We start from the raw sequence: 13,037 nt of genomic DNA, 5'->3' as shown, positions 1-13,037 counted from the left end.
GGACCCCAGAAAATATGTGCCTATTCACAGTGTTATCAAAGGCGAAAAGCGCAACTCTAAGGTCCGTTGGGGCATTAAGCGCAATTAAAGCGTGAGCTTTAATGAAAAAAGGCGCAAAGGGAGAAAAACATACAAATATATATGTTTAGTCCAAGACTAAATAATTATAAACATGAATGACAAATATATGACCAAAGAAATTGAAAAAAATTATGAAGTGAAATATCAATTGCTTAGTGTCACTTCTTCAGAAGAGGCTCATTGGCAAGGAAAATTTGCCTTAGAACCTTGAGGATGACACTGAAGCGCACATAAAGCGAGGTGAAGTGCTCAATACGTTTTGAGCCTCGCTTCAGGGCTTAAGCGCGCCTATGACTATACTGCGCTATCATTATCTTTTGAATAAAGTTCTGCCATGCATTTCCAGTATGACTGAATAAACTTTTATGATTCCATATACGTCTGAATCTAACTGTTACAGTTTATAGCAGAAAGCCCTGAAGAGTAATGATTTTTTATTTATTTTTTTGGAAAAGTGATTAGTTTAGTGCCATTTCTAGTACACAAAATTCTAATTACATGCATTTTCTTTTTCTTCTATGCGTTCATGCTGTCACTAAATGGGTCAGTCTTGCATAAACATGAATGATGAGATTAGGGTGTCAAATGGACGGGTTGAGCTAAATTTGGGCTTGTTAAAAAGGTCTTAGTTAATGACCTGCCCAAAAGTTAACTTGGGATGAAATGGGCTAAAAATTGGGTCATAACCCAACCCAATTCATACTAAGTTATATATTCTTTGTTTGTTTTCTTATAATTTGTTTGAGTACCTAATAAAACTTTTTCCCTTACATTTTGACTATATATAACATGTCAAATTAAAAAAAGTACTCCCTCTGTCCCTGGACAATTTATGTGACTTACTTTCCTTTTTAGTCGGTCCCAAAAAGAATGACACATGTCTATATTAAGTAATAATTTAACTATAAAATGTCTGTTTTACCCTTAATGAAATGATTTACAGCTACACAAATTTTTATCATTCATTTTGGACCACAAGTTTTAAAAGTCTTCCTTTCTTTCTTAAACTTCGTGCCGGGTCAAACTACCTCACATAAAATGGGACGGAGGGAGTATATTTTAAAATATTTAAACAAAGTTTCTCATGGGTCAATCTGGGTTGCATATCAGCCCAGTTTCAAAATGGGCTGAATTACGTGATGATTGCTTCAAATAGCCGTCTACGTGAGGATTGCTTCTGTTTCTTGTGAAGATGTTCTTTCACTTTGCTGTTTCCAAACTTCCCCAGCATTCTAAGACTTCTCCCCCCTGTTTTGCAATGTGATTACGTTGAAGCAGATTTTGGTTGAGGTTGCTAATGGTAATTCAGCCGGTGGTGTGAATTCTTTTCATGAAAATGGAACGGCAGATAATGGAACTGTGGCTCTTGTGAAACCATCTCAGCCTAACTTCTCAAATGCCGAAGGGTTGTCTCTGAGCAAAGGTTCAACTAGAAATGGCACTGCAGAGTTGTCGCAGTCACAACAACTTGCTTCTTCAGGAACAGACAAGACCTACGGGAGCAGTGGTGTTAGTACGAGGGGATCTGCTTGTGGTCTTACAGGGTTGTTGAACCTTGGGAATACTTGCTTCATGAATAGTGCCATACAATGTCTTGTTCATACTCCAGAATTTGCTCGGTACTTTCGAGAAGATTACTATCAGGAGATAAATCGGCAGAATCCTCTGGGGATGGTTGTAAGTTTCAAGACTAACCTATTTGAAAGTAGTTTCTCAAATTTGATCTTGGACAGGTGAAAGGTTTACTAAGAACAGTACCATTTGCTTAGTCACAAAAATTGCTATAGGCTAAAATGTTTTAGCAAGTGTATACATATTGTCCCTAGAGGTGGCTAGGATACTGAAAATTCTGTCAAACTAAATCTGGTAGGGACGTGGGTGGGATGGGAACCTTTCTGATTAATAATTTAGTTGGAAAATTTATTGACTTTTGACTTTTAATCTAAATGTGTAGGGTGAGCTGGCTTTAGCATTTGGTGATTTACTACGAAAATTGTGGGCACCAGGGCGAACTCCAGTCGCCCCTCGTCCTTTTAAGGCAAAGCTTGCTCGCTTTGCCCCACAATTTAGTGGATACAACCAGCATGACTCTCAGGTGGAGTAAATTATCAGAAATTATCACCACTTTAACCTTCTATGAATAGGGCTTCCTTTACACTCAAAAGTTCTTCTCTTCAGGAACTCCTTGCGTTTTTGTTGGATGGACTTCACGAAGACTTAAATCGTGTTAAACACAAGCCTTACATAAAATCAAAAGATGCAGATGGCCGACCTGATGAAGAAGTTGCTGATGAATATTGGGCAAATCACATTGCCCGAAATGATTCCATAATTGTGGATGTATGCCAAGTGAGTAACATATTGTGAGAAAATGTTAATACCTGACTAATGATGGGTGATACACTTTGCTTCTGCGCTAATCATTTCAATTGACTTGTTGGATGAGACAAATTTTATTATTTAGAAGATTGCTTGATCTAACTGTGAACTTAAGTTCTGGGACTCTTCATTTTTGATGCCGCACCTGTATCAACACAACGTGGGTGTGGAATTCGTACATGATTTGGTCAATTGATTTTGGATACTTTGACCAAAATCGACAGAGAAATTCGATACAAATACCTATATTTCTGTTATCCAAACAAAAGCTTAGGTGAAATTGAAGTAAATAAAATAAGCTTGTATATAGAAATTTGCATGTCAGTCTTTTTCTCTTTTTTATCTTCTAGGATTCTCCTCTTGGTCAATACTCCTCGGAATACCTTGTAAGTTTTTTCAGATAATGTCTCATAATTTAGACATATAACTCTATTTTGCGATATTTGAAATTTGAATTATGTTTGGCCGAATCCCCTTACCCGTATCCTTACCTGGATCCATACCCCCGAATCTTAAAACTTTTGGATCATGAAGGATCCGGCCTCTAGATCCACACCTGTATCTACACCGGCACCCAAGTCCGAGCAACTTAGTTGTGTACAACTAAATGAATTGCTTGATCTTTGATTTGCTATATATTTCTGCTTCTGTGAAGTTCACTTTCCTTTGAAATGATAAAATGTGGACCTAAGCTTGACATTTATTTTTACTGTACTGTACTTCTGTTATAGTCCAGGTTTTCTTTCTTCAAAAATATCAAGGGCTATTTTCATTCCTCAAGCAAGCAGTTTCAATTTTGTTTAGCCCTTCAAGAGCAAAATCTACCCCCCCCCCCCCCCAGTCTCTCTACAGANCCCCCCCCCCCCCTAGTCTCTCTACAGAGTCTGACATGTAAAAACTGTTAATAGCTTCAGTAGTACTAGTATTTACTTATGTAAACTAAAAAGGGAAGAAAGAAAATAAACAAAAACTATTAAGAATGTTATTTTCCTTACCCTTCTATGGCTATGGAGTTTACATGTCCTCTCTGTTTTACAGGGCCAATACAAGTCAACTCTAGTGTGTCCTGTGTGTAATAAAGTCTCAGTAACATTTGACCCATTCATGTATCTCTCCTTGCCGCTTCAATCTGCCACAACCCGTAGTATGACAGTAACAATTTTCACTTGTGACGGAAGTGCACTGCCAGCTGCCTGTACAGTTACTGTACCAAAGCAGGGACGTTGCAGGGACTTGATTCAGGCACTTGGTAATTCTTGTTCCTTAAAGCAAAATGAGAAACTTATGCTTGCTGAGGTTAGTCCTCTGATCACTCAAGTTACCATTTAAGCGTGACTTGATGTCTAATTGGGATTCACTTGTTTCTTGTGCTGCTCGTAGATACGCGGTCATTTGATTCATCGTTTTCTGGAAGATCCTCTAATATCTCTGTCTTCTATAAAAGATGATGATCACCTTGCTGCCTACAAGATTCCAAAATCAATAAAGAACTCGAAATTTCTTCAACTAATCCACCGTCGGGAAGAACGGTATGCATAGTTTGTAACTTGTTTGCACCACTATGCACTTCCTATTTTCTTCAGTCTCTTTCCAATTCTCCAAGGCGCTTGTTGATATTTGATATTCAAAATACTATTTTAGTAAGAACATATATGCAATCTTCACTCTTCTAATTAATGCTGCCTCTTTCTTTGTAGTGAAATTGGTATCTCTCAAAGTATTGTTGGGTGGAAGCCTTATGGAACACCTCTTGTTTCACCAATCTGTTGTGATGATGTCATCACAAGGGGCGATATACAGCTGATAGTTCACAGAATGCTCTCGCCTATGCTAAGAACAGAAAATCCAGGATTTAACTGTGTTTCTCGCTCTAAGACAGCAGCAGCCAACGCATCCCGTCTTGCCGCTTCTAGTGAAGCCTGTGTAGACTCTAGTCTAGCAAATGATGATCCAAGACAGAAGAATGTGCCTAGCTCAAAATTGGTGAACTTGGAGAAACTACCTCTGCAATTGGTTGATGAGAATAATGCATGCATTGACCTAACTGTAGGGGAAGATAAATCTGTCAAATTGTCTTCATCGTCAGTGTCAATACTTGTATTTGCTGATTGGTCTCAGAAGCTTTTGGAAAATTATGATACTCGTTACATAGAGAATTTGCCAGAAGTCACAAAGTATGGACCAGCTACAAAAAAAGCTCGAACTGAACCTCTTTCATTGTACAGTTGCTTGGAAGCTTTCTTACGTGAAGAGCCATTGGTCCCTGAAGATATGTGGTTAGTTTCTTCCTATTCTCATTGCTCATGTTGCCAGAATTTTCAGAAAAAGGGACATCTATTTACTCATTATATGCCTGATGTTTATTCATACAATGTTTTTCCTTTTCAAGTGATTGATTATATCAATTTATTGTGCTTAAATGTTAAAGGTATTGTCCTACATGCAAAGAGCGAAGACAAGCAAGTAAGAAGTTAGATCTTTGGAGGCTTCCTGAAGTGCTTGTTATCCACCTGAAGAGGTTTTCCTACAGCCGGTCCATGAAGCATAAGCTGGAAACTTTTGTAAATTTTCCTATTCATGATTTTGACTTGACAAAATATGTGGCCAACAAGAACAACTCTCGACGTCAGCTCTATGAACTGTATGCACTAACAAATCACTATGGTGGGATGGGAAGTGGGCACTACACCGCACATATCAAGGTGCGTAATTTTGATATGCAAGTAGTTGTCTCTAATCCTTCCTTTAGTTCATTGAAGTTTCTGGCAGCTCTCTCTTACTGCATTACATTGATGTTAGTCTAAAATTAGAATGATATGGAGCAATCAGTAATTAATTCTTCCAAGTGGTCAGGTCATCATGATTCATGGATACAATCTCATTGAAGGTTGAAATTGGTTAAAATTTCCTTATTGGAGGTTATCTTTCAATTTGTTAAAAAAACAACTCTCATTGTTCTATTGTCAGTTGTCACAGATCCCTCCAGCTGCAGTAACAAGCCTCCTGGTACTAGACCTCAATGTGATTTGTTTGTGTTGCAATATGTATTAGATCAATATTATCTCTCAAAAATGAAAATTGTGCAAATATATCCTCAGAGTTGTACATTCTAATATGCTAGTCTTTCTGTCATGCAGCTTCTTGATGAAAATAGATGGTACAACTTTGATGACAGCCACATATCACCGATTAATGAAGAAGATGTGAAGTCTGCTGCTGCTTATGTGCTTTTCTATCGGAGGGTAAAAACAGATCATCACCATTCTGTAAGTAATGGAACAGTGTCTTCAGCAGGTCAACAGAGCATTTCTTTGCGGAAGTAGTCTCTCACCAATGTAATCAGCTCTCTTGTACAAATCAATGTATTAATTTAGTGAAATACTAGCAAGGAATGCAAGTTTAGGGTCTGAGTCGTTTCGTAATGGCTTCACGAAGTAAAATATGTGTACAAGTGATCAACCAGGAATACCCTTTGTACCAATCCTAAGAGGAAAGGAAGAAGAAACATTAGAAAAATGAAGGAAAGCTGAAACCAGTTCTACAAATTGTTCCTCTCTTTCCCTTTTGTTTAGTTCTGGGCTATTCTCAAGTATGGTCACTTTTATTGCATCAAAATAATTAAACTATAGTGACGGTCACTCAACATTACCTGAGTACTCAACTTTGACTGAATATTTTAGAACAAAAGAGTTGTTTTGAATGATAAATAGGCAAAATTGAGCGATTCATTTGTCACATAAAGTAGTTTAGTAATTTCGTGATACTTGCATTAAGTTGGACGAGTTTTTCTTTACACAGAAAAATTTAATGATCCTGGTAAAAAGTGAGTGAAATTACTCGTTTTAATTGATGTAGCTGAAATTATTATTATTTTTCCTTTTTGACCATCATATTATAAGTATACTTGGACGTGCTTTTATGCAATCTTTTATCATTGTTTTTAATCACATGAAGTTGTTTGTATTGTGTTAAAATTTCAGAACTAATTACCCCTTTTTAATTCCTTCAGATGTTTTTGGAAGGGTGGGGTCTTACTTTATTAGAAAAATTATTTTTAATTAGACCTTAGGTTAACATATCAAAAGCAGCATGAAAAGGAAAGTAAAATATTTGAATTTGGTGAGGTATGTTTGGGTGCTGGAGGTGATAGGAGAATTCTGTTAAGTTTATTTTTCTTCCTATTAGAAACTAATTTACAGAAAGAGTGTTACCAACTACTAGCGTGTAAGAGATATTGTTATTGGTAGGCCAAAGCAAAAATGCAGAATCTCATGTCAATAATAACATCATTTTTTTTCTTTCGCCTTCATTACTATTGGTGCCAGCCAAGTCCAACAAAGGGATAATTGCACCTTTGATCCCTCAATTATTAGTAACTTTGCAAGCTTGATCCTTGTAATCATTGATATGTGAATATTTACTTATTCAATGAATTACAAAGTGGTAAGCCATTTAGTTTTGGATAGTATATTAAATTGGTAAAGGTTGGTAGCCAACTATTAGCAGAAACTAAAAAATAAATTAGTTAATATTATAGTCGAGTACCCACTCCACTCCGTATAAAGAAATGACTAGTTAATACTCCATGGAGCATCATATATCTAATGTAAAATTATTATTAGTAAAGATAGAGAAGAGATGAAGGTTTTTGCGTTGTTGTTGTTGGTGGTGGTGGTGCAAGACGTGAATAGTGAAGATTCATGTACCTCCAGTCTTAACCTAAAAAACAAACCTCTCTTTGATATTTCTTCATTTCATTGTGTTTCAGTATGGGATGAACAAGGGTATATACTGAGAGTAAGTAGAAGAGTATTTGTTATAGTGGCTTAATACATACATACATACTAATTTCTTTTTGTTTGTGATTGCAGTATCTGCAGACGGATAGAAAAGTATGGAGTTTCGTTATATCAGCACCAAATAGCAATTCATTCATAGGGATGGGTTTTTCAAAAGATGGGAAAATGGTGGGTTCGAGTGCAATTGTTGGATGGGTAAGCAACGATGGGTCTTCCACCATGAAAAGGTATTTTCTAGGTGGAGAATCATCGGCGGAGGTTGTGCCAGACCAAGGGAATCTTCAATTGGTGAATATGACATCTTCCATTATAGCTCAGAATTCAACGATTTATATGGCTTTTCAATTGAACACGCAAGTCACACCCACAAATCGACTAATTTACTCCCTCGGTCCTATGGGACGCCTACCTTCTCCCGTCAATTATCAATTGTCACAACATCGTGCACATATCTCCACCTTCTTCGATTATAACTCAGGTACTCCTCTATTATCATACCCACTCACTTAAAATAGAAATCATTTTGAATCCTTTATTTATCTCAAATTACCTATAGTTGAGCCCCTAAAATGGTTAGAAAATAAATTAGGATATATGGACGGACGGGGTAAATAAATTCAAAAACTCTTCTTTGTTTATCTTTGATTCCATAATTCCAACTTCGTTTTAGGCATTTTATAATCGAAATAATAATATGGATATTTTTAGATCTAATTATTATTGGTATGAATATTTTTAAATTAAACTATTAACTTTAAGAATATTTTTAGATCAAACTGTTAACTGATAACATATTCGTTCAATTACATATTGTTCAAGGACAGGTTTTATGATTAAGTTAAATTTTGTGAAAAATGCCGATTAGAGTAATTGGTTAGTCAATGTGTTAATTTATTACATAAAGACTAAAGTCAGTGTGGGGCCCACGGCAAGTGATGAACGCGTTTTGTATCTGTAATGTCATTTTCGAGAGAAAGCAGTGTAACTAGTAGTATTAGTTTATCTCCACGTAACCAACTACTTTATCAACCACTACTACTAACTACACCCTATTTTTGAAATAAATTTTCATTTTACAATTATTTTTCTACGTTTTATTTATAACATTAAATACTATTTTTGAAATTATTTTTTAAGAATTAATACTGAACATTAATTAATGAGGATAGTGTGATAAAATATTCATATTAATAATTATTTTTTTAATAAATATGCCCAATTAAACGGTAATAAGTGAAAATGAATGAAAGAAAGCAATAATACCACCAAAATATGTTGGTAAACATAATATTTTCACTAATTAATGAAGACTTGGAATATAACTCCGGATCATTGTTTTAAAAAGTGGCACGGTCTTACTATGCGAGGCGTGCGTAAGCTTTATGTATTTCTTATTTTTAATTTATATAATAAAATAATTAAAAACATAAAAGTTATAAAAAGTACATTAATAATACTTTTAGAAAAATTTAAAATACAATTAAAGAAATTCATTAAAAAAAAAAACTTCTACCATGATTTTATATTAGTATAAAGGAAAAATGGCATAATATACTCTTAACTTTTTTATTTAGAGTTGATATACCCTCGTTATAAAAGTGACTCATACATATCATACCGTTACAAAGTGGTTCACATATACCCCTTTTATCTAATGAAAGTGAAAAAAAATTGATTTAAATTTATTGTTTGGATTTTTAAAAAAAAATTCATGTAGGGGTATATATGATCCTTCTCAGTTCTCACACATGTTTTTTTTTTTTACTTCTTTGATTATTATTATTATTATTTAAGTTTCTTATTCTTATTTCATTTTTTTTCCGCATTTTTTAGTGTAAAATATGAGAAATAAATAGAAAAAAGTGAATGAAAAAAAGAGGAAAAAAGTAAGAAAAAAATTTAAAACTAATTTTCTTGTGACTATATAGTACGAGTAATTTATTTTTCACATATGTAAAAAAAATTGCGGCATCTACGATAAATTTTACAAGAAAGTTAGTGAAAAAAAATTAACCATCAAAATAACAAATTTAAATTAGTTGTTGAATCAAAGAAGTCGAAAAAAACGTGTGAGAATAACCAAATATAACATCTACATGAATGGTTTTTTTAATAAAAATTTTAAAAAAATTAATTTCAAATTAATTTTTCCACTCTCGTTAGAGGAAAAGATCATATGTGAGTCATTTGTATAATAATAAGGATATTTATGAGCTTTTTTAATAATGAGAATATATCAATTCTAAATGACAAAGTTGAGGGGTATATTAGGTCCTCTTCCCTAATATAAATAATCCAATGATATAAAAGCTATTATGAGATGCAAATTAACTCTAGCATCTTAACTTTCAAACAATAAAATAATCACAATTTCTAAAAACATATTGTTATCATACTATGCATTTTTTTCTAAATAAAAAATAAATTTTATTAGTTTATAATTAAATCATCACTTCTTCCACGAATAAAAATAAAATTACTTTTAAGTAGCAATTGAAATAATAAAGTATAATATTTTTGAGACACAAGACAAAAACATGATGATTAATGACAAACGAAGATGTAAAATTTAACTATGTATTTTTAAAAAAAATGTTAAGTGATATTCAAACTCAAAGTATTCTCAAATAATGAATATGTAATATTACAACTTGTTATTTGAATTACTCTTAATTTCTTACTTCTATAGATGAAAAAAAATCATTAAGCATCATCATTCATCTAAGAAATTTGATATAAAATTTGTATAAGAATTGTTAGGCGAGTTTCGAGCATTCGACCTGTTTAGGACGCGCAATTGGGTGTTTAGGATATAGCCTCACAAAACTAAGCCCCACACATTAACCTCAAGACATTTTGTGAGTGGCTCATCCGAATGAAATTCCAAGACTACCTTTTAAAACATTGCTCTGGAGTAATGGAGAATTACAACTAAGGATCAAATTTTAATAGAGATGTACAAAATTATGTGACCTGTCTAAAATATGTCTATGCTTATAGGGGTATCAATGAGACGCGGTTCGGTTGGTTATTTTAAAAAAAGTATATCATCTCAATTTTTTGGTTATTTTATAATGTATAACAAAAATTAAATTTTTTAAAACCATCCCAGTCATATCGGTTTCTCTTCGATATTGATACAGTTCGGTTAATTTTTTATTTTTTTACTTTTAAAATATCATCTCAAAATATTTATTTCGCAAGTATGTTCTTGAAGAAACACTTCAATTCTTCACCAAGAAGTCATGAATGTAAAACCTCATTGCTGTTTTGTTTGATCTTAAACATTTAATAGGAGTGCTTGCATAGATTTTATCATATTGTTTGATGGAGTATCTATTATAGTATCTTTTAAATAACAATCCATGATTTTATTGAGAAAATGATATAAATCAATTTGATTCGGTTAGATTTGATCGATTCGATGAGTTTTTCATATTCTTTTGACACCCCAATATGGTTATGTTGGTGATGGAGGTACAAATGTGTGGTGGAATAGTTCATGTGGCCAATTAGCTGACCTGACATGCATCTATATATGTTGGTGAGAGGGAACACATGCAAAATCACACTACATGTTTACTTTGAAGTGGGAGAAGAAATTAATGAATAAGTACTTTTGAATGGTTTAAACAGGTGAAAGTAAATCAAAGAGCCCTTATGGAAATCTTAGGAGAAGTCATGGAGTGTTGAATATGTTGAGCTGGGGTATTTTGATACCAATTGGGGTCATGGTTGCTAGATACTTTAGGCAATATGATCCAATATGGTTTTATTCTCACACAACTATTCAATCACTTGCCTTTCTCCTTGGATTTGTTGGTATTGTATGTGGTTTCGTTCTTGAAGATCGTCTTAGCGCTCATGTTGATAAACACAAAGCACTTGGCATCTTCATTCTTGTTCTTGCTTGTTTGCAGGTTTCATTTCTTCATCTACCTCTTGATTTTTACTCTTATGAATTATTAAAATACTTATTAATTCATATATTATGGATTGGTTATTAGGTGATTGCATTTTTGGTTCGACCAGGAAAGGAATCAAAAGTAAGAAAATATTGGAATTGGTATCATTACACACTGGGAAGGATTTTGATAATATTGGCAGCAGCAAATATTTTCTACGGAATCCATTTAGGAGGTGCAGGCACTGCTTGGAATGTTGGTTTTGCTGTTACCCTCGTTGCATTCTTCAGCATTTCTATCGTTCTAGAAATAAGGTTGTGGATGACAAAATAAATTATTCTTCTTCATATTTCTCCAACAAATTAAACTTATATATATATATATATATTCAACCAAACAAATGTTTCTAATTCTTCCTAACAAATTTTCTCAAAGATTAGTTTTCAAATCACTCAAATTTTTATTTGTAAGAAAATATGTAGAGAAATTTTGATGTTGAAAAAGTAAGGTAATCCTAGATATTTATAGCCAAACTTCTGGATTGAATTGATGCCTGTTCATACAAAAAAGTTGTCCAGAACTTATTTGGTGTCTGTTCGAAAGGAAATGTTTGTTTGGAATGAACATGACCTTTTAAAATATATTTTTTCGTGAACTTTAAATTACTTTTGCCAATTAGGAAAAACGAAATTAATTTATGGTGTTGATAAATAAAATTGTCTTAAATATTTTCCCAAAAATGTTTTCCAATTTTCTCATATTTGATTGGCTTAAATATTTTTTTACAAATAAACTTATTTTCCTCAAATTTAAGGAAAATGACTTCCCTTTAAAAGTAAGAAAAACATTTTTCAAAATCATTGTGAACCTCACACCTCAACTTTCCATCCTAACTTAAGTTTCAAATATTGACATCCAATACTAATCCTAGATCCGACTCCTGATTCTCAATTCGAGACCAGACGCTTGACCTCGATTGGAGACCCAACTCCCGAGTTTTAGATTGAGTCATAGCTGAATCTCAAGTTAGAATTAGAGGTCAAATTTTGAGTTAGGGTTGGGGTCTGGTCTCGAGTCTAGGTTGGGTCTTGGGTCAGGGTTAGGTCTCAGGTCGAGGTCGAGTCTCAGGGTCGAGTCTCAAGTTGGGTGTTGAGGTCAGGTGCCAAGGTCTGGTGTCAGGGTTGGGGTCAGGTCTCAGATCAGGTCTCGGGGTTGGGTCTCGAATCAGGTATTAGGTTGAGGTCGAGGTCGAGTCTCGGGTCCTGGGTCGGGGTTAGGGTCGAGGTTGGGTCTCTGGTTTGGGTTGGGTCTTGGGTCTCGAGTCGGGATCGGGTCTTGGGGTTGGGATCGTGTCACGACCCAAAGTACACCCTATACGTGGCATGATGAATAAGACCTTGAAAGATCCTAAACAAGCCACTTGATATAAGCATGGTGTAAAAGTAATACAACAAGAGAGAATAGGTAACATAAGTCTCATATCATATAAGAAATCTAAACATAAGTTCGGAGTACTATACTATGTCTGACATAGCCTATCTTTCAACATAAGAGTGGTTCGGACGTAACCCATACACTACGTACAAGTCTGAAACGAAAAGACAATAAAATAATTAAAACATCCACGACAATAAAATAACCAATTCGATGTGCTAATAGAACAATCCAAGCTATCTACGAGCAGGATGAGGAGCATCAGACACTATATTATGAGACAAGCTAGTACGATGAATGTACTAAGTATAGGGAAATGCATAAGATGTAAGCATGATAGCATGATGAATGTAAACATGATATGCAAGACCAAGTAAAATATAATAAAGCTTTGAGAGACTTTCATAAAACCTTTGAAGAAAACATAATTCATTTGTGG

At 34.1% G+C, this 13,037-nt stretch overlaps 3 protein-coding genes across 4 annotated transcripts in view; all 3 read left to right on the top strand.

The window, feature by feature from the left end:
- LOC125871908 (ubiquitin carboxyl-terminal hydrolase 5) overlaps positions 1-6,139 on the top strand; it is a 15,846-nt gene extending 9,707 nt beyond the window's left edge. Inside the window, exons 5-12 of one of the 2 annotated variants that reach the window (XM_049552611.1) lie at positions 1,360-1,758; positions 2,036-2,176; positions 2,260-2,430; positions 3,499-3,756; positions 3,841-3,989; positions 4,158-4,736; positions 4,889-5,162; positions 5,598-6,139. In XM_049552611.1, coding sequence (XP_049408568.1) covers positions 1,360-1,758; positions 2,036-2,176; positions 2,260-2,430; positions 3,499-3,756; positions 3,841-3,989; positions 4,158-4,736; positions 4,889-5,162; positions 5,598-5,783 — 2,157 coding nt within the window. In that variant the 3' untranslated portion in view covers positions 5,784-6,139. The remainder of the gene's footprint in view (positions 1-1,359; positions 1,759-2,035; positions 2,177-2,259; positions 2,431-3,498; positions 3,757-3,840; positions 3,990-4,157; positions 4,737-4,888; positions 5,163-5,597) is intronic. The other variant, XM_049552610.1, reaches the window with a different exon arrangement.
- LOC125871925 (GPN-loop GTPase 3) overlaps positions 1-13,037 on the top strand; it is a 246,858-nt gene that overhangs the window by 49,118 nt on the left and 184,703 nt on the right. The gene's annotated exons all lie outside the window — the stretch shown is intronic.
- Positions 6,992-11,598, top strand: LOC125871919 (cytochrome b561 and DOMON domain-containing protein At3g07570-like). Its single transcript, XM_049552629.1, has 4 exons — positions 6,992-7,257; positions 7,332-7,737; positions 10,896-11,179; positions 11,267-11,598. The coding sequence occupies exons 1-4, from the start codon at positions 7,099-7,101 to the stop codon at positions 11,495-11,497; spliced, it is 1,080 nt and encodes a 359-aa protein (XP_049408586.1). The 5' UTR covers positions 6,992-7,098; the 3' UTR covers positions 11,498-11,598.

The sequence above is a fragment of the Solanum stenotomum genome, chromosome 7 (genome assembly GCF_019186545.1).
Source record: "Solanum stenotomum isolate F172 chromosome 7, ASM1918654v1, whole genome shotgun sequence".
Classification (NCBI taxonomy): Eukaryota; Viridiplantae; Streptophyta; class Magnoliopsida; order Solanales; family Solanaceae; genus Solanum; species Solanum stenotomum.
This window is presented reverse-complemented; position numbering and strand designations above follow the sequence as displayed.

Coding starts and splice junctions, on each gene's coding strand:
- LOC125871919 (XM_049552629.1), top strand. CDS start 7,099: ATGAAGGTTTTTGCGTTGTTGTTGTTGGTGGTGGTGGTGCAAGACGTG. Junction 7,738..10,895: donor CTTCTTCGATTATAACTCAG/GTACTCCTCTAT, acceptor TGGTTTAAACAG/GTGAAAGTAAATCAAAGAGC. Junction 11,180..11,266: donor TTGTTCTTGCTTGTTTGCAG/GTTTCATTTCTT, acceptor ATTGGTTATTAG/GTGATTGCATTTTTGGTTCG.